This window comes from Schistocerca gregaria, chromosome X (assembly GCF_023897955.1).
Source record: "Schistocerca gregaria isolate iqSchGreg1 chromosome X, iqSchGreg1.2, whole genome shotgun sequence".
NCBI classification, from domain to species: domain Eukaryota; kingdom Metazoa; phylum Arthropoda; class Insecta; order Orthoptera; family Acrididae; genus Schistocerca; species Schistocerca gregaria.
Window position 1 is genome coordinate 598553618 of NC_064931.1, and position 21521 is coordinate 598575138.

Sequence of the window (21521 nt, forward strand, 5' to 3'; positions counted from 1 at the left end):
GAGAGAGAGAGAAAGAGAGAGAGAGAGAGAGAGAGAGTAGCCTTTTACCGTTCTAGATATGTGTCAACATTGCAGTAACAGCGTCTGTTCTGTGTCCAGTAAGGATTTCAGTTTGTTCCTAAAGCTGCGCAACACTTAACACTGGCAGTCTGTGCATATGTTGCTGTTACTGTCCTTCATGTAGCACGACAAATTTTCTCCCTGGAAGTCCACCGACCTCTGCCCATTCGGGATCCGCGACCTCGGATTTGAATTGTCATCCTCAGCCAACGCCGACAGCTGATTCAATCAGGAGAGAAACAAAACATTCCGCAGCAGTCTTGGCCTGAAACAGGCGATGCTGAGATAAGAAATACAGCGGACGAGCCGATACAGTGTCATTAGGCGGTATAAAGGGAAGGTTCGTGGTCGAAAGATTAAACTAGCGGTTACAAAATTCTTTGAAAATGAGTTATGTGTAATTAATATAGACAGACATTGCTCTCAAAGCTTCCAAAGAGATACAATATCACAAGAAACTGGTGGATCTTTAAGAAGATCCTCAAACAAGCTCATACATATATGAAGACAGTAACTGTTCTCGAAAGAACAGAATACTGTTGATGACCGTGCAGCTTTTCCCTGGAATAAATAATGACTAACTGAAACCCTCAGCTGCCGACGGGTGTTGTTGATATACCTCGATGTGGACAGCTGAAAATGTGTACCCCGACCCGGGATCTCCTGCTTACATGGCAGACGCTCTATCCATCTGAGCCACCAAGGACACAGATGTATAGCGCGACTGCAGGGACTTATCCCTTGTACTGGCCCTCTCCACTGCGCCTCAGGCGCGGATCCGGTGGTTTTCGCCTCCACGGCAGTCGCAAGACTCGTCCGAAAGACGACCCGTTGCCAGTCTGCAGGTCTATGTCCGTCGTCGGCGACACCGCGCGAGTCGGGCGCGACTCTATCAGGGTGTGAGTGGCATGCGTCATCACGGTCGGTATGCGGCGAGTCCTACGCCATACAACCACCTGCTAATGGTATTTGTACTTATAGGATGTTCTATACAAGGCAGGACATCCCACTGAATGGTCGTATTGTTACCGACAGGCTGAGTCACTAACTATTGCTACCAGAATAACTCCGATAGTAGCTGAAAAGTTTGTAGGACAAAAGTTGCATGGGACAACAGGAGCCATAATCTGTCGTTAGTTTTTTGTTTATAGGTGAGGTCGCGTCAGAAATATGGTCAACTGTGTTTTTTCAAATGGAATGCTATAGTTTGGCACTTTTTTCTGATAGCGGCTATCGAGGGGAATCCAATGATGTGTAACAGTAACGTCTCTGACGGTTAACGAAGGTCAAAAAGGTGGCATGGACGTCCATTTACGGAAGGTGTTCGAAGCAATGACCATTGGTATCAGTGCAGTGCTGCAATCTTCTTATCATGAACTGAGTGGTATTATTTATCACGTCGGCACTTATCGAAGCACATGCTCTGACTATTCCCTCTAACATAAATTCAGTTGTAGTTGGAACATCTTTATAAATAATGTGTTTTACGAAGCCCCACAAGAAAAAATCCAGAGATGTCGAGTCTGGCGAACAAACCGGCCACGACACATCTCCTCTGCGCCCAATCCAACGATTTTGGAATTATCTCTGCAACTCATTTCTAGCCATCAGCGAAATGTGCCGGACACCCATCACGTTGATACCACATTCTGTTCCTTGTTCCTAAAGGTATTTCTTCCAATAACAGACTTAATGTTTCTTGCAGGAATGTGGCATACTTCCTACCATTAAGATATCTTTCGATAAAATAGGGGCCTATGATTCTGTCCTCCAAAATCCCACACCATACATTCAACGACCACGGGTTTTGATGTGCAACTTGCCACAGCCAACACGGATTTTCAGTTGCCCAGTAATGCATGTTACGCAAATTAACATTTCCATGGTTCGTGAATGTACCCTCGTCGGAAAATCAAATCAAATTAATAAATGTGTCATCTCTCTGAATCCGAAGTTGAACCCATCGGCAGAATTCAATGCGACGCATACAGTCAGTATCAGTTAAATCTTGATGGAGACTGATATGATAAGGATGGTATTTCTGGCGATGCAGAACACGAGCAACACTACTCTGGCTCATGCCAGATTCCCATACAATTTGACGCGAACTAACGCAAGGATCTCGAATCACAGTGGTAGGAGTACCAGTTTCCATTTTCTCATTAGTAACTTTCCTTTGCCGGATATGTTTCGGATGCGTTAAAGATCCAGTTGTTCTCAATTTATCATACACATATTTAAATGTACAACGTGTAGGGCGAGTACGTTGAGGACATCTTTCAGCGTATAAGTCTCTAGCTCTCACTGAATTTCGTTGGCGTTCTCCGTAAATAAGAATCATATCGACTTGTTCTTCGAAGGAATACATCATTCGCATTCGCCCAATTCGACGATACTAGTCTTACCGTTCCTATTAGTGTTGTATTGCGAAACCGTCGAATGGTGTTTACATGTCAATGTCACGTTAGTTGGATACGCCGTATTCGGCGAATATTTAGATTTTGCACGATATACGAGAGAGAATTGTCATAGCATGTGCTTCGATAAGTGCCGAAGTAGTAAGGGATACCACTCAACCCATGATAAGAATATTGCAGCACTACATTGATACCAATAGTCATCACTTCGAACACCTTCTGTAAGTGGACGTTCATGCCAATTTTTTGACCTTCGTTGAACTTCAAAGACCTTACTGTTACACATCATTGGATTCGTCTCGACAGTCGCTATCAGGAAAAAGTACCAATCTATAACACCTCATTTAAAAAAACAAAGTTGAGCTTCATGTTTCTGAAGCGACCCCACCTAGCAACAAAAACCAACGTCATATTATCGCCTCCGTTGTCCCGTGCAAATTTGTCCCACAAACTTTTCAGCTGCTATCACAGTTTCCGAGTTATTCTTGGTGGCAATAGTTAGTGACTCACCTTGTATAACAGACGTCCTGATCCTACATGTCGTGCATGCATGCCCTCCTGTATCCGTAGCCGCCAACAATGGGTAATGATGGTATCCGTACGAACGGTGTGGCGCACAATACGACAGGGCCGCACAGCCCACCTCTGTCTCACAACACGGTTCCTCTGAAACTCTTCTAGCTTGGGAAACGTCTGTCTCCTGGGCGTAGCACAAGTTGAGGTGAAGCTCTAGTAGCGGTACCCGCTGTCGTACTGATCAGCACGACCGCTTGGGGCTCTCTTACGAGGGCTATTCAGAAAGGAAGGTCCGATGGGTCGTGAAATGGAAACGACAGTGAAAATCCGCTGAAGCTTTGCATAGAAGTGTTGGGCAGTGTCTCTAGTATTCCTGACGACCGCGTCACTTCACTGTTTTCAGTTCTGGGCAAACAGTGAGAACGTAAATATGCCTAGAACAATAGAGTTCCCTCCAAGTATGGGTGCCCGTTGCGAGGTTCGTCTGATTTCATGCAACCTCAGATAAAGTACCTGTCATGCATTTCATTCTTCATAACAATTCTCGGCCGCACACTCCAGGGGAAAGGAGGACACCCCTGCAGAGTTTTCGATGGGTAGTGTTTGATCACCCACCATACAGCCTGGACTTGGCGCCCTCTCATGTTCATCTCATCTCACATGAACCGCTGGCCGTGAAGACAACGTTTTGGCACAGAGAGCTAACTGCAAGCCACCGTATAGAAGTGGCGGAAAGCATAGGCGGCTGTCTTTTATTACGAGGCTACTGGAAAGTTGGTACATCGCTACGACAAATGTCCAAGTCGGAGTAGCGACTATGTAGAGAAGTAGCTGGAAGATGTAGTAAACTGTTGCAAATAAAACTTTTTCATTTTCTCTGTGGTTTCCATTTCGCGACCGATCGGAGCTTACTTTCCGAATAATCCTCGAATATCAACCGATGGTCACGACATCATGGCACCACTCACGTTCCCCCACAGCACAGCCGAACCTGGAAAAGTATTCATTGGCATAGCTACGGTGTACAACTTACATCACCCAGTTTGCTGTGGATCGGTCATATCCTTTTAGGTGCAGCTGTTTTTATGACGATGAGTGTACTTCTCAAAAGTGCTTGCGTATTTTTTTTCTTGTATTAGCTTTTGTGTTAGTTAACGTATGTCTATGTGCGGGTCATTTATTTTTGTTTTAAGGGAGGGCTTGCGGGTTTTGGGAGCTTCGTGCAGTCAGAAATTTGTAGGGCAGATTTTAGAGCTAGTGTTTTTATCACGCATCCGAACCTGAGTAGATCTGCAGTCATGTAATGTTATGTCTTTCTGACGTCTCTGTTCTTTCTCAATTAGTCCTGAGCCCTTTGTTTATATTTTACATTTTTTTAAACAGTACGGAACTGACAGGGACTGTGCTTATGTGTGTGAACACAAGGAGAATTGACCGCTGCTGGGAAACAGCTGGAAACTGCGTTGGCCACAGCCGAGAGGCTTCGGGCTACTGCTCAAAGCTGCAACAACACTGAGGTACCACTGGCTAAAGCTGAAACACCTGTGGTGTCGTTGGAATCCACTGTAAATCACGTTGTCACTGCATCTTCCGATACGCAGTTTCAGGCCGCGCTGTATTCTCTCGAGGGTGATTAAGGCCAGTGGTGGGTTCTCGTGTCTTTGAGCAGACGGTGTAAGTGCGAAGCGAAATAGACGCATGGCTGCCTCCTCACAACTTAATAACAAGTACCAGGTGCGACCCAGTGTTGACAACACAATTTAGCCAGCACGGGATGCCTCTCCAGTTGGGCCAGTCTCCGATTTTTCTGTCCAGGCCAGACAAGTGCAGTGTGTGAGTACGCTAGTCATTTGGGACTTCCAACGTTAGGTGCGTAATAGAGGCCCTAAGGGAAATAGCAGGCAGGCTGGGAAAGAATGCAGTTGTGCACTGGGTATTTTTGCGGAAGTGTCTCATCCGGGACATGGAAGAGGCTCTGCCGGCTGTTATCGAAAGCAGTAGATGCACCCGGTTGCAGTTCGTGGCTGAAATCAACAAGAATGATTCTGCCGCTTGGAACATGAGGCCATCCTCCGCAGCCTTCTGGTGTTGACTGATTTGGTGAAGACAGTTAGCATCACACACGGGGTGCAAGCTCAGCTCGCTATCAGTAGCATCGTACCCAGAGCCGAGTTCTCTGGTTTGTGGAATGTCTAAACCAAACTCTCAGATGATTCTGTGACGATATCGGTTGTGCATTTCTAGACCTCCGTCATTGGGCAGAAAACAGTAGAGCATCCTTCAATGGGTCAGGTGCGCACAACGTGCAGGAAGCGGATTCTGTAGTAGCGGAGTACGTGTGGCGAGTACAAGGGACTTGTTAGATTAGAGGACCACTCCCCTTTTTCCCTTGGGATCAGTGATGAATTTTCTGCCAAATTCTGAGGCAGATCAGCCACATTGTTATGACAGAACGTTTGTCCTCACAAGCTGGAAATATAAAAGAGTTATGATATTAGGAAACTCCAGGAGCATCAATTATAAGGTCCCAGAGTTAGTATCACTTATCTTGGACAATAATATCCAGATAGTATTGAGAATAGAAAGGTGGTTGAAACCAGAGGCAGCAACGATCACCACACCGATAGGTTAGAAGCCACTACTGGCGCCGTATTAAAGAATTCGATAATATCTAGTGAGATTATCACGGATACAGAAAATGAAATAATCTGGTGAAGTAACACGTCAAAGACGGGTGAAACATGATAACCAGATGCTTTTATAGGCCACGTGCGCATGAGCAGTAGTGGAAGAGCGCTTCAGAGATAACTTTCAGAATAACGTGAATAAGTTTTCTGATCACGTTATTGTGATAGAAGGAGACTTCAATTTGTTAGCTCTAGAATGGGAGAGTCATGCGATCAAATCTGGTACCAGGGACTTGTGAGGTTCATGGGACAGTAGTTTTTGTGTCTTGTCTGAAAATTACTTTGAGCAGATAGAGAGCTATATTTTGAGAGTAATGTCTTAGACCCCGAATGAGTTAACGTAGAGGACGGCATCAGTGATCATAAAGCTATTATAGCATCAACAACTACGTGTGTGGATGTTATAAGGAATGCTGAGAAATTAGGAAAACATTTGTTTAGCAAGAGTGACAGGAAACAAATTTCAGAGTATATGAGTGATCAACATCAAATACTCAGTTCTAATGACAAATATTTGGAGCACATCTGGGTAAATTAAATGTGTGTGAATTCCTAAGAGACCAAACTGCATAGGTCATCGTCCCTAGACTTACACACTAATTAAACTAACTTACTCTAAGAACAACACACACGCCCAGGTCCGAGGGAGGACTCGAACCTCCGGCGGGAGGGGCCGCGCAGACCGTGACAGGACGCCTCAAACCGCGCGGCCACTCTGCGCGGCACAAATGGGTAAAATTCAAAACCATCTTTCAATATGCCTTAAACAAGTGTTTTCTGAACAATTTTTAAGTGGCAGGAAAAACTAACCGTGATTTAATAGCCGTAATAGAAAGTTTCTACGAAAGCAGAGAGAGCTTCATCACAGATTTAAGTAAAGTCAAAACCTAGGGCCGGCCGCCGTGGTCCAGCGGTTCTAGGCGCACAGTCCGGAACCGCGCGACTGCTACGGTCGCAGGTTCGAATCCTGCCTCGGGCATGGATGTGTGTGAAGTCCTTAGGTTAGTTACGTTTAAGTAGTTCTAAGTTCTAGGGGACTGATAACCACAGATGTTAAGTCCCATAGTGCTCAGAACCATTTGAACCATTTAAACCAAAACCTAGGTTACAAACAAAAGCTGAACGAAGTGGAAAAGAGCGTAAGGAGAGCAATGAGAGAAGCTTTCAATGAATTTGAATGCAAAATTTAGCAAACCGATCTGAGTAATAACCTTAATAAATTTTGGTCTTACGTAAAATCAGTAAGCTGATCGTCTATTCAGTCACTCATTGATTATACAAGCACCGAAACGGAAGACTACAGAGAGAAGGGCGAATTACTGAAACTGGTCTTTCCCCTTTCAATCACCACACGCGCGCCGGAATAGCAAATCTTGAGATAACCGATATCGGAATAAAAAAGCAATTTCAATCTAAAATTAGTGGAAAGGCATCTGCATCAGGTTGAGATGCCTGTTAGATTCTACAGAGGTTATGCAAAAGATAATGTTCCCTTCTAGCAGCAATTGATCGTAGGTCGCTGGAGCAACGAAGGGTACCTAGCGACTAAAAAGAGGCCCATGTCGTTGCCATTTTCAAGAAGGGTCGTAGGACAGACTCACATAAATATTGGCCTTTATTTCAGACGTCAATCTGTCATGAAACTGTTGAACATCTTTTGTGCTCAAATTTTATGCAGTTTTTTGCGTACGAAAATCTCTTGTATAATAATCAACATGTACTCTGCATTACAGATCTTGCGAAACTCGGCTCGCTCTGTTCCTCCACGAGTTCCAGAGCGCTGTAGATATCGGGGCTCAGGTTGAGGTAATGTTCCCAGACTTCAGAAAGGTATCTGGTACAGTTCCATACGTCGTTTCGTGAAAAAAATACGAGTTTATCGCATGCCGAACAAGATATGTGACTTGATTCAAAACTTTTTATAGATAGAACTTAACAGATCACGTTTAACGGAACAAAATCGACAGATGTCAAGGTAATTGCAGGAGTACCCAAAAGAAGGGTGATAGGTTGTTACGGTTTATAGACAAAATATAAATAATCCATCGGGTAACGTCGGAAGCTTCACGAGACTGTTTTCAGATGATGCGGTGGTCTGTAAGCAGTGAACTGCAGCAAGGCGTGCAGGGGCTGGAAGTTGCCCTAACCGTAAAGAAATGTAACATTTTGCGCATAAACTGGAGAAGATATTCACTGATATACAACTACACTATTTGTGACAAATCACTGGAAACAATAACCGCCATGAAATACGTAGCAGTAACCATCCGAAGCGAGCTACACTGAAGTGACAACATGAAACAAGTAGTAAGAAAAGCAGATGCCAGAATGAGATGCATGAGAATAATCTTAAGAAACTGTAACTTATACAAGAGAGAAGTGGCTTAGAAAATGTTTGTTCGACCGATTATTGAGTATAGCTAATCAGTCTGGAAGCCGCACTAGACTGGATAAGTAGAGCAGATATACAAGATCCAACGAAGAGCGACTCGCTTCGTCACGGGGTCGTTTAGTTGGTTTGAGAGCGTTGCGGAGATGTTCAACAAACCCGAGTGGCAAACGGTACAAGAGAGGCGTTATGTATCACGGAGAGGTTTACTGCCGAAATTTCGAGAGATCATGTTCTGGGAAGAGTTGGGAAACAAATTATTTCCTATCGCATACGTCACGCGAAATAACCACAACCAGAATATCCGAGGAATTAGAGCAAATACTGAGGCTTACCGACAGACACCACGCACCATTTGCCAATGGAACAGGGGAGGGGGGGATGAGACAGTGGTACCAGAAGTACTCTCCGTCACACACGTAGGGTCGCTAACGCAGTGTAGCTGTAGATGTAGACGTAGATAACAGTCAATGAATCTACTGCGGCATTAGCCAGATAGCAGCGAAACAGAGCTTAAGGCAGGCTTAGTTCTGCTAGCCGTACCCTATTTTAGTATTTAAAGTCCCATCGACAACAGGATCCTTATATACTGGACAGAAACTCAGATTGAACAATGAATCAATAAGAAATCAGCTGTGGCCTTTCTAAGAAAGCTCATTCTATTTGCCTTGAGTTATGGGAACGTTGAAAACCTCGGTAAAACTCAGGTACCAATCATAGAAAAATTGCAAGTGCACTCCATCCTACATACCTTACCTAAGAGTCTTAACTGTGCAGTCCACTAAATGAAAGAGCTAAAATACCTAACACTAACAATTGATCAAAAAGTAACTTGGGGTCCTATCCACTAACGATATAAATGCAACCCCAAATTGCCCTAAAACTAACAAATGGTGTAACGATCATCCATATACACAAGACCCTCATGCGCTTCACTCTCACACAAGTGAACGACCTCTAGTCCTCCCAAGTTCTAACTCTCACTCCAGACCATCTCCAATACGCTTCTGTATTGGACTATCTTTTCGCATCTCTATCTTTTATCAGTTCAAAAAGTTCCGAGACCACCTCAAACGCTAGGGCTTCTTCGCCTGTCCTACGTCTCCCATAGACTTGAGTCCCACGCATCATCGTATCCCTCATCGTTGAGAACCCATTCTGCTGTTGTGCATTTGTCAGTATACCTCGTCTGCCTCTCATCTTCAAACACTCCATTTCCCAGGTTTAATCTCCTGGCTCTCTCAGACGATGAAGTAAATTTGGGATCACTCATTCCATTAGTGTCGAACCTGTTCCGAATGTAACGAAGGTTCTACCCACCCTCATCTTACCGAAATGAATTCCTCCTCATCTCCTAATTGCTATGCCTCAACAGTCTATTCCTTCCTCTCCAATAATTTCCACACATGTATTCCTAAAGTACAGTTTCCGTCCTCGATAGCACTACCACTACCATTACTGATAAAATGGCACATCAGTAACATTGATTAACGCCTATCACCGTTTTTCGTCTTAAAATGTGCTTTTGTATTCTTTTTCAATTTGTAAACGCAGAGCGGTGACTTGGTTGCTGCTATCGGGCCTACTACCGCAGTAGGAATTCAAATAGCGAAAACATTTAAAAATCACAGAAAACATAATTCTGAAAATTTGTTTGAACTTCGCTCCCCTCGACTGCAGTCTAATGCCTTAACCACAGATTCACCTCCCTCATGTGTTCACATGGTCGAACGTTCCCCTGCAAAGGTCATCATGAATTCGTCGACATGAACCAGATCCCTCATTCTCGGGCAGACCATTACGCTAGTTTTAGAACAAATAAGAAGTGATATGACAAGCAGCCCCCCAATGCATGTATGGAGTCGAAGTTAAACTGAAAATTGCATTATCAGATTCTTGAATGGAAAATAGTCAGATGAAATTTAGAGAAAAATTCGCAAAAAACGACCTCCTGAACTCTACACTCAAAATCTGTGTGCTCGTTGGTTACAAATAGGCCTCTTGTGTTTCAGTATTTCTTACCTTTCAGTCCGCTGGATTCCTTCACCAGCGCTGTAGTCAAATGTGAACTTCAAGTGTAGCAGCCTACCAGTCCCACCAGACGGAGGAGATATGTATATTATATATTCAGATAAAGGCGAGCCTCAGAGGGTAAGGTCGTTTCATCGATAAGTGAGGTGACAGGCAGTTCATCACTGTAGAAGTATATGATAAATTCAGACCAAATGAGACACTCATGTCTCAATAAAGGGTGTCCAAACGGTCGCACCAAGAGCCAGTATACGGCAAGGCTGGCTTGTATTTCCCCATGGAAACGATCAGAAAGCTGCCGAATGGCATTCTGCCGTAGATTGCCCCAAACATCTTTGTTTTTACAGGCCCTGGAGAACGTGTAAGTTTCCGCTTCAGCATTCTCGTACGTGTTCAGCTGGTGACATATCTGGTGATCTTGCTGGCCAGGGCAGCTTTTGTGTACCACAAAGAGAACGTTGAGTTGCAGCAGACGTATGTGGAGGTGCTCTGACCTCTAGAAAAAGTACGTCAACTTCCTGCCAAGAAACTGGCAGTAGCACGGTGAGCACCTGTGCATTGTAATGGGCTCTGGTCACTTTGCCCTGATGAAATACCGAAAGTGACTGCGAGTTGTAACTGATGGTCCCCCACACCACGAAGCCTGAGATGGTACCTGTGTGTTGTGGGCGAAGGCACTCTGAAACAGGTTCGCCAGGTCTACGCCATACACTTGTATGTCCATCAGTGGCTTACAGACAGAACCTTGTCACTGAAGACGACGAAGTGCCATTCGACTGTCCAGTCAACTCTTTCACGACTCCAGAGTAGCCATGCTTGGCGGCGTCGTGGTGTCAGTGGCAGCTTCGCCAGAGACATGTCATCCAGCTGCAAGCAGGCGGTTCCAAATGGTTCTTGATGATACAGGATGTGCCCAGATTTCGTCCCTGGATGACGTTTAGTCGTCGATCGCTGTTCGCATAATGCGTCGATTTTATGTGTATCTACACTACGTGGACATCGAGAATCAGGTCTACAGGTGTGGGAATGTTCCACCGACAACTACTGAAAGCAACGACACACATCGGTATACTGTACAGCAATCCATCGATACGTCCATCCAGCATCCTGCAGACCCACAGTGCGATCCCTTTCACACGGCTGAACCTCTTCAACAGGAGTATGTACTCTCCAGTGGGGCATGGTTGTATTCTACATAAAATGTTACAAACGCTGTTTATCATTAAACTCAGTGCCGTTGTTGCCTGCAGATTCATCGCAGAGGGTGCACAGACAGGCCTCCTGAGTGCCATCTTATCGTCGATGGTCGTGACAAATCAGTCACTAACACTACAGCCCCTCAACATCCACACAAACTGAGGTGACAGAAGTCATGGGATACCTCCAAACATCCTGTCGGACCCCTCCTGCCCGGCGTAGTGCAGCAACTTTATGCGGCATGGACTCAAAAAGTCGTTGAAAGCCCACTGCAGAAATATTGACCCTGTTGCCTTTACAGCTGTCAATGATTGCTAAAGAGTTGCCGGTGCAGGATTTCGTGCACGAACTGACCTCTCGATTATGCCCCATAAATGTTCGATGCGGTTCATGTCGAGAGATATGGGTAGCCATGTCAATCGATCGAACTGTCAAGAAAGTTCTTCAAATCAGTCGTAAACAACTGCGGCCCGGTGACGTGGCACATTGTCATCCATAAAAATTCCATCATTGTTTAGGAACATTAAGTACATGAAAGGCTGCAAATGGTCTCCAAGTAGCCAAACATAATTATTTCCAGTCAACGATAGGTTCAGTTGGACCAGAGGACCCAATCCACACCATGTAAACACAGCCCATACCATTATAGTGTCACCACCGGCATGCACAGCTCCTTGTTGACAACTTGGTTCCATGGATTCGTGGGGTCTGTGCCACACACTAACCCTGCCATCAGCTCTTACCAAATTAAATGAGTACTCTGACCAGCCGCCGGTTTTCCAGTCGTCTGGGATCCACCCGATATCGTTACGAACCCAGGAAAGACGCTGGGAGCAATGTCGTGCTGTTGCAAAGGCACTCGCGTCGGTCATCTGCTGCCATAGTCCATTAACACCAGATTCCGCCGCACTGTCCTAACGGATACTTTCGTCGTACGTCCCACGTTGATTTCTGTGGTTATTTCACGCAATGTTGCTTGTGTGTTAAGACTGACAACTCTACGCAAAGGCCTATGTTCTCGGTAAAGTAAAGGCCGTCGGCCACTGCGTTGTCCGTAATTAGAGGTAACGCCTGAAATTTGTTATTCTCGGCACACTCTTGAGACAGAGAATCTCCAAATATTGAATTCCCTAACGATTTTCGAAACTGAATGCCCGATACAGCTAGCTCCAAATATCATTCCACGTTCGAAGTCTTAATTCGCGCCCTGCGACCATAATCGCGTGGATCACCTGGGCATAAATGACAGCCCCACCAACGCACTGCCCTTTTATACCTTGTGTACGCTATACTGCCCTCTCTGCATATGTGCATATCGCTATCCCACCACTTCTGTTACCTCAGTGTATTATACCCGGGTGCAACTGAACACAGTTCTTGTTGGTGTTGCATTTTTTTCAGCAGTGTAATAATCCCAATTAAACTGTGTCAGTATCCTGTAAGGCTTCGAAATAATTTTAGACCAGTGAACAACTAGATTTACATGTAGAAAACTAAAATATTGCTCTACACCCACGCACGTATGTATATCTCAGTAACAATGTGCGTAGATAATAGACTGAACCATCATATAAGTTTAAAAAGTGGTTGTCGTCGTTTCATTAATAGGATACTGGAAGAATATTGGCAATGTGCTTTTGGAGTTTGTCCTAAAGTAGTTATCAAAGAACCATTTCGCCATTCGCCTAAGACGAGAGGTGGCGTAGTAGTTAAGGCACCAGCCAACTCCTATTAGGAAGGAACGAAGTTAAAATTGCCGTCTAGACCAAGTTTTTCCTTGGTTTTCTTAAGAATAAATCGAACATCGGGTTAGTTCCTTTGTAAGGCAATGTGTTCATTTCACTTACTGTCCATTTCCACTTTGTGCTCGGTCTCAAATGATCTCTACGTCGACGGGGCGTTAAATGTTAATCTCCCTTCGTTTCTTTGAAGTCATTTAATGAAACCACGGAAAATCTAAATCAGGAATGCCATGAGGCGGTTTCAACCGGTTGCTCTTTCTTTGAGCCCTATGTCTTAACCACTGCCATCCTTCGCTGGTTTTCAAATCACAAGAGAACGTCACAAATATTAAAGGTCTAAGTTTAACTTTGTGTTCTGCCTTACAGTAGGTCTTGTCACGGGGGAAGCCTCGTCAGATAGGTCCACCGCATGAGCGTCTAGGGAAGTGATTCCTGTGGTGGTTTCCCATTGCCTTCCACTGACGATGATGAAATGATAATGAGAACAACACAACACCCAGTCCCTGAGCGGAGAAAATCTGCAACCCAGCCGGGAATAGAACCCGGGCCCCTTGGCGTGACAGACCGCCACGCTGACCACTCAGCTACCGGGGCGGACCACAGAGGTCTACTTTAAAATATTTTGAGTGCTGGTTACCAGTGAGCTAACAACGTTCTGTAACTACAATCCGATAGGGAGGGATGAGGTTAGTTTAATTTAATGGGTGGTCTCGAATATAGACAGTGAGCTTCTCGCGTTTCGAAACTGAATGAAACTGGCATATAGTGCTATATCGAGCTCATGAAAAGCATCCTGCGACATAATCGTTCCAGTTATCTGCAGAGTATGGGGCCATTTCCAAGTTCCGAGCAGTGTGGTGAAAACATCACATGTTGGTTAGTCTGGTGGTAGTGCTTCCGTAGTTCAGTGTCTAATATTTTCGCACCTGAAATTTGAAACAATTCTGCGGTCCTTCCGCTTGTGGTTTAGATACCAAACAACTTCTTTCTGTTGCCAAAACCAGTAAAATGTCCTACAAGAAACTGTTGTTTGTTTAGGTATAATAATCAGATATTACAATCTGAACTTCTCCGTTACGAAGAGAAAAAAAGTGGCATTTTTATGACACCTGCCCACCCAAGTTAAGTTCGAAATTGACAAGCAAATCACAGAGCAAGTTAATACATTTAAATATTCAGGGTACAGCATTACATATGGTGCAAATAATGAAATATAAATTAGGTTACACCTGTTTGATTATTTCCGTGGAACTATAAGCAGAACATTGTGTGAAACGACATTCCTTAGATACGTGACTGGATATACTTTAATGGATAGAAAGAGAAATGACATCCGAGTTCAACTGAATACGTAATAAATAACTGATACAATAAAACAATATCAGTTAAGATGGATAGAACGTATAAACCTTACCTCAGATGCAAGAACCACTAAACCAATAATATAGACAAAGAGGAAAAAGATGTTAAGGGAGACCAATGAAGAGATGGCTTGGACAGTTTTGAAGGATTCGGAGAGGACGAAAAGACCCAATCCTTAACGATGATGACTGACGCTAGGTTGTTTTGAAAATTTGCTCGTGGCAGTAGCGGATAAGAACTCCGGGCTTGCAGATGTTGCTCACAAACAAAAGTAGGAGGGGAGATATCGTGCGTTGTAGCGGGGAACGGGGCGAGCAGCAGAGTCCGTGGCGGGCAGTGGAGCTGCGTGAGACCGCGGCGTGCGCCGGCTGCGGACTGCCGACACGACGCTCGGCCGAAGCTGCGGCGCACGGGTCGGATACGTCATGCGCCGGTCTCCTTAATTAAGCGAGGCGACGGGCGCTGCCTGGCAGCACACCCAGGCCCAACCGCCGACCGCTGCCCTCAACAACCCAACGACGATTCGCAAATTCTGTGTGTTTCACCTGCTAGTGTCGCAGCCCATTTGTATCACACAGGAAACGGACATCGATAACTACAGTCTGATAATTAACTTACATATGGGATGATCGAAGAGGACAAACTACAACAAAGAGTATCGGCTATAGGGCCATATGAACTACTTTTTCCTAATACAATCTGCTAGCTTTGCCTTGCTTAATAGGTACAAATAAATTCTTCATATTCGTAACCACAGTGTTTCCCTGAATTATTCCTTATGCGACACACATTAAAACGTTTCTTACTCTTGGTGCATGGCGTTACCTATTATTCCTAACGTGCTAAAGAAGAAATGCCCTAAGTGGAAGTTGGGTTAAGCGCTATCTACATATACATGGCTCCTCTGCAAATCACATTTAAGTGCCTGGCAGAGGGTTCATCCAACCACCTTCACAATTCTCTATTGTTCCAATCTCGTATAGCGCGCGGAAAGAATGAACACCTATATCTTTCCGCACGAGCTCTGATTTCCCTTATTTTATCGTGGTGATCGTTCCGCCCTATGTAGGTCGGTGTCAACAAAATATTTTCGCATTCGGAGGAGAAATTTGGTGATTGGAATTTCGTGAGGAGATTCCGTTGCAACGAAAAACTCCTTTCTTTTAATGATTTCCAGCACATCATCTGTATCATTTCTGTCACACTCTTTCCCATATTTCGCGATAATACAAAACGTGCTGCCTTTCTTTGAACTTTTTCGATGTACTCCGTCAGTCCTATCTGGTAAGGATCCCACACCGTGCAGCAGTATTCTAAAAGATGACGGACAAGTGTAGTGTATGCAGTCTCCTTAGTAGGTCTGTTACATTTTCTAAGTGTCCTGCCAATAAAACGCAGCCTTTGGTTAGCCTTCCCCACAACATTTTCTGTGTGTTCTTTCCGATTTAAGTTGTTCGTAATCGTAATACCTGGGAATATAGTTGACTTTACGGCTTTTAGATTAGACTGATTTATCGTGTAACCGAAGTGTAACGACTTCCTTTTAGCACTCATGTGGATGACCTCACACTTTTCTCACCATTCAGATATCTTTTCTAAATCGTTTTGCAGTTTGTTTTGACCTTCTGATGACTTTATTTGTCGATAAACGATAATGTCATCTGCAAAAAACCGAAGACGGCTGCTCAGATTGTCTCTCAAATCGTTTATATAGATAAGGAACAGCAAAGTGCCTATAACACTACCTTGGGGAACGCCTGAAATCACTTTTGATTTACTCGATGACTTTCCGTCAATTACTACGAACTGTGACCACTAACAGGAAATCGCAAATTCAGTCACATAACTGAGATGATATTTCATAAGCACACAATTTCACTACTAGCCGCTTGTGTGGTACAGTGTCAAAAGCCTTCCGGAAATCCAGGATTGCATGCTATGCTATAGTCGAAACGCGTATGTTGTCTGGTGTGTAACTATTGAGCTCTCAAGCCCTATTACTACTTAGTGCAATATAATTCGTCTTCATTATTTGGTTTTTTGCGTCTATCCTATATATGTGAAATCTATAAACGTTTCTCAAGTGGCTAATAATTTTTTCTCCTAATATGATCACTGAGAAGAGGGCCTAAAAAAATGTTACATCCAAGGGATTGAAGCATCTGCATAGAAATTAGTGATCGTCGACTACACATGAAACAATACTGCTCGAAGTAGAAATTTTGTCTGGCCATCTATATTTCACAGTGTATCCGTAGTCATGAAACTATACACGTCGAAGATTCCTGCAATATATGAGAGATGTCTAGTTACACGTTTCTCCTCAGAACCAACAGCACCCCGTTCCGCTCTTCGATTTCGATGTGTATCGTAAGGTTTGGACGAAAATGGGCGATCAGAAACACATACGAAATCAATGGAGCATGTAGCGGCGGGAAACTAACATCGTTTCTCGAAGATAAATCTCTGCATCAGGCAACAGTCCTCGCTCTCCAACAGTAACGTGAGTTTACTGGACCTGCTAACTACCACGAAAACAACGTTTGTATATAGATTTTTATTAAAGGATTCGTTATTCTTCTGTTTTAAGGCAATTGATAGTTTATAATTCAGAACTATTACATAAAACAGAGTGTTTATGACACTGCTAGCCGTTCTTTCACAGGGTTTTAGGCCTAGAACAAAAAAGGGGGGGAGGATTTACAGTGTTTCAAAACTATCGTAAATTTCACTATTCCGTATTTTAAATAAAGAAAGTCATAATTTATAGTTTATTTACTAGTTAATTACAAAGTCTCCAGTGGTATACGCACTCAAAAATAAGTACAAAATGCCCTGTTTTACCCCATATACTGATAATACCAGACTGGCGAGGGCCGCGAACAGGTACAACTGCAATCGTAAATTTTACGAGAGTAGTGTGATCTAGGGTTAATTGCATATGAGTCGCAGAGAAGGCGGGGAGCAAGGGGGGAGCATTGCCATCTGGCGTTGGCAGTTTCACTTTCGAAACTGGTCACAGTCTATAGTAAAACAGTAGATAGTGAGCGTCGCCTAAAACAAATTCATCATTAGCCTTAGAAACAGTCTATTCCATTTCGCTGTTGCTCAAATGGTTCAAATGGCTCTGAGAACTATGGGACTTAACATCTGAGGTCATCAGTCTCCTAGAACTTAGAACTACTTAAACCTAACTAACCTAAGGACATCACACACATCCATGCCCGAGGCAGGATTTGAACCTGCGACCGTAGCGGTTGCGAGGTTCCAGACTTTAGCGTCTATAACCGCTCGGCCACCCTGGCCGGCATTTCGCTGTTGTGTCGAGAGACACACACTCAGTAATATAAACATGTTACAAAGCACTTTCTGGTGAAGAGAAACAACAGGCAGTAGCCAGATCCTCCCAAGAAACCAAAAACACACACATATCTACGGGTGTAACGGGTATAAGCGAAGATATTTCTACTGTGACGAGGAATGTGTACTGTACAACACTACTCCGCTATTTACTTCAGTTGCAGTCTAATAACTGTAGCTATTAGAAGTAGTATATTTTTAGGTTGTCGGTATCTGCAAGCACACGTTGCAAGGGTAAACCATTGCCGGCCGCAGTGGCCGAGCGGTTCTAGGCGCTTCAGTTCGGAACCGCGCTGCTGCTACGGTCGCAGGTTCGAATCCTGCCTCGGTCATGGATGTGTGTGGTGTCCTTAGGTTAGTTAGGTTTAATTAGTTCTAAGTTCTAGGGGACTGATGATCTCAGATGTTAAGTCCCATAGTGCTCAGAGCCATTTTTTTGGTAAACCATTAATCCTTATTTTCCCCTAGGCAGCAGATCAGGTGTTGAAGCTTGGGCGCAAAACGTTTAGTCTATAGTGACAGGCACAGTCCACTTAGTGGTGCAGTTACGATCGTACAGGAAACATCAGGTCGTAAAGTTCGTGTTGTGTTTATGGGAAGACAGTTACACGCAAAGATTAAACAACCAGCACACTGATGTGTGTACGTATAAAGGTACCACATGCAAAAATAAGTGCACTAATACCCGTTTCACCGTGTATATATGACGAAGAGATGAGTAATTTTACGATACACACAGTGGTTTGACAGTCTGTTGCGGATGAAGCGCTTTACACAGTAATAAACGCTTCACCGCTGATGCCTTTTCGTCGCAGTGAGAGCTATGTCCGAGACGGTTTGGCACGCTGAGAAGGTGAGAGAGAGAAGGAAATGTGGGCGCACGTGTAGCGTGACTCACCCGCGAGCAGGCGCAGCAGCGCGGAGTCGTCCATGTCTGCGGGCCGCGCGCCGGGGCCGCACTGCCAGCGCCGGCCGCGAGCCGCGCCCCCCACCTCGCGGTCTTTATTAAGGAGGCCCCCGCCGCTGCCTCTGCTTGACATGCGCCGCCCGTGCGTCTTCCGCAGCGCCCTCGGCGCTCCTTCCGCCGCTTCCTACAGACGTCACCGCATTACCAGCTGCTCGCGGCTCACCCGAATGACAGCTACAATCGCAGATGCTGGCAAATGACAAACCGACGGCATGCGCTAGGTAACGTGTTCCAAAACGCAGCGCATAAAAACTGGACTTTTTCTGGGGCTCATACCTCGGTTTCTGTTGGTGACAGAAAGATAGGGTCAAGTTTTCCGGACAGACCTTGAGCTACGGATCATTTGTATACCCAGCGGAGGAATCGTCTTACTGTAACTATTCTATAGTAAAGGGTCAAATTTTGAATACTACACACTTCCTCCAGCCTAGGCAGATCGATCAAATCGGTTGGTCCTTTTTGCATTATACGTTAGCCATGGTGGGCCTTAATGTGCTTATGTAGGCACCATTAAGTGAATGGACGGTTCCTAAAAAATCGTAAAGCATGGTTTTTGGCTACCAAAACGGCTATGCCCAGGAAATGTCTACATTAACATCTACATTTATACTCCGCAAGCCACTCAACGGTGAGTGGCGGAGGGCACTTTACGTGCCACTGTCATTACCTCCCTTTCCTGTTCAACTCACGTATGGTTCGCGAGAAAAACGACTGCCGGAAAGCCTCCGTGCGCGCTCGAATCTCTCTAATTTTACATTCGTGATCTCCTCGGGAGGTATGAGTAGGAAGAAGCAATATATTCGATACCTCATCCAGAAACGCACCCTCTCGAAACCTGGACAGCAAGCTACACCGCGATGCAGAGCGCCCCTCTTGCAGAGTCTGCCACTTGAGTTTACTAAACATCTCCGTAACGCCATCACGCTTACCAAATAACCCTGTGACGAAACGCGCTGCTCTTCTTTGGATCTTCTCTATCTCCTCTCTTAACCCGACTTGGTACGGATCCCACACTGATGAGCAATACTCAAGTATAGGTCGAACGGGTATTTTGTGAGCCACCTCCTTTGTTGATGGACTACATTTTCTAAGGACTCTCCCAATGAATCTCACCCTGGCACCCGCCTTACCAACAATTAATGTTATATGATCATTCCACTTCAAATCGTTCCGTACGCAGACTCCCAGATATTTTACAGAAGTAACTGCTACCAGTGATGGTGGAACACACATGAAATCATTACACTTTCAACTCCTTTTTTGTTTTAGAGCGCAAAAACAACTGAGGTAACATGCGTCTAAGTCAAAACTATAGAACAAGAAGACAGAGGAGTTAAAAAACGATCACACGTCAATCCCAATAGACGCAAGAGAAGACAGCTAAAATCAGGGACGTGGAAAGAGTTCTATCTACATTTATACTCCGCAAGTCATTCAACGATGTGTGGCGGAGAGCACTTTACGTGCCACTGTAATTACCTCCCTTTCCTGTTCAACTCACGTATGGTTCGCGAGAAAACGACTGCCGGAAAGCCTCCGTGCGCGTTCGAATCTCTCTAATTTTACATTCGTGATCTCCTCGGGAGGTGTAAGTAGGGGAAAGCAACATATTCGATACCTCATCCAGAAACGCACCCCCTCGAAACCTGGACAGCAAGCTACACCGCGATGCAGAGCGCCTCTCTTGAAGAGTCTGCCACTTGAGTTTACTAAACATCTCCGTAACGCTATCACGCTTACCAAATAACGCGCCGCTGTTCTTTGGGTCTTCTCTATCTCCTCTGTCACCCGACCTGGTACGGATCCCACACTGATGAGCAATACTCAAGTATAGGTCGAACGAGTGTTTTGTAAGGCACCTTCTTTGTTGCATTATACGTGATCTATGGTGGGCCTTAACGTGCTTGTGGAGGTACCATTAAGTTAATGGACGGTTCCTAAAAAATCGTAAAGCATCGTTTTTGGCTACCAAAACGGCTATGCCCAGGAAAGTCTACATCTACTTCTACATTTATACTCCGCAGGCTACTCAACGGTGTGTGGCGGAGGACACTTTACGTGTCACTGTCAATACTTCCCTTTCCTGTTCCAGTCGCGTATGGTTGGCGGGAAGAACAACTGCACGCAAAATAAGGACTGCGGTGTAAAATTAATACTGCTTTATTTCAATTCCAGGTAAGTAAACTATCGAAATTACTACGATATAATCCTAAGATACCGATCTCCAATAATTATGAAAATTTTCTTGATATTTTCATCAGTGTCTGAGATACACACGCTCAGTTACCCTACATGTACACTTAACATACGCACGTAAAAGCCAGTGTGATTCGAAATCTAAGTAATAAATAACATCAGTAAATTTCTGAAATTTTAACTACATATTCCCTAGGCATTTATCTAGAAGTATCACCTTTCCGATTTCTAAAACAGTTGTCTGTTATCGAGAACCATCCCAAAAATGGTTCAAATGGCTCTGACCACTATTGTTAGCCACATTGTTATCACAGAACGTTTGCCCTCACAATCTGGAAATATAAAAGACTTATGATATTAGTAAACTCCAGGAGCATCAATTATAAGGTCCCAGAGTTAGTATCACTTATCTTGGACAATAATGTCCAGATAGTATTAAGAACAGAAAGGTAGTTGAAACCAGAAGCAGCAACGATAAGCACACCGACAGGTTAGAGGCCACTAGTGGCGCCGTATTAATTGCGTTAAAGAATTCGATAATATATAGTGAGATTATTACGGATACAGAAAATGAAATAATCTGGTGAAGTTACACAT

General features: G+C 44.4%; 1 protein-coding gene across 1 annotated transcript in view; it reads right to left on the reverse strand.

Annotated features, from left to right (window-relative positions):
- Positions 1-18796, reverse strand: part of LOC126298863 (src kinase-associated phosphoprotein 2-A-like) — a 192910-nt gene extending 174114 nt beyond the window's left edge. The window contains exon 1 of the mRNA XM_049990374.1: positions 18660-18796. Within this exon, the coding sequence (XP_049846331.1) occupies positions 18660-18693 (34 nt within the window). The 5' untranslated portion in view covers positions 18694-18796. The remainder of the gene's footprint in view (positions 1-18659) is intronic.
- Positions 18797-21521: the final 2725 nt, after the last annotated feature.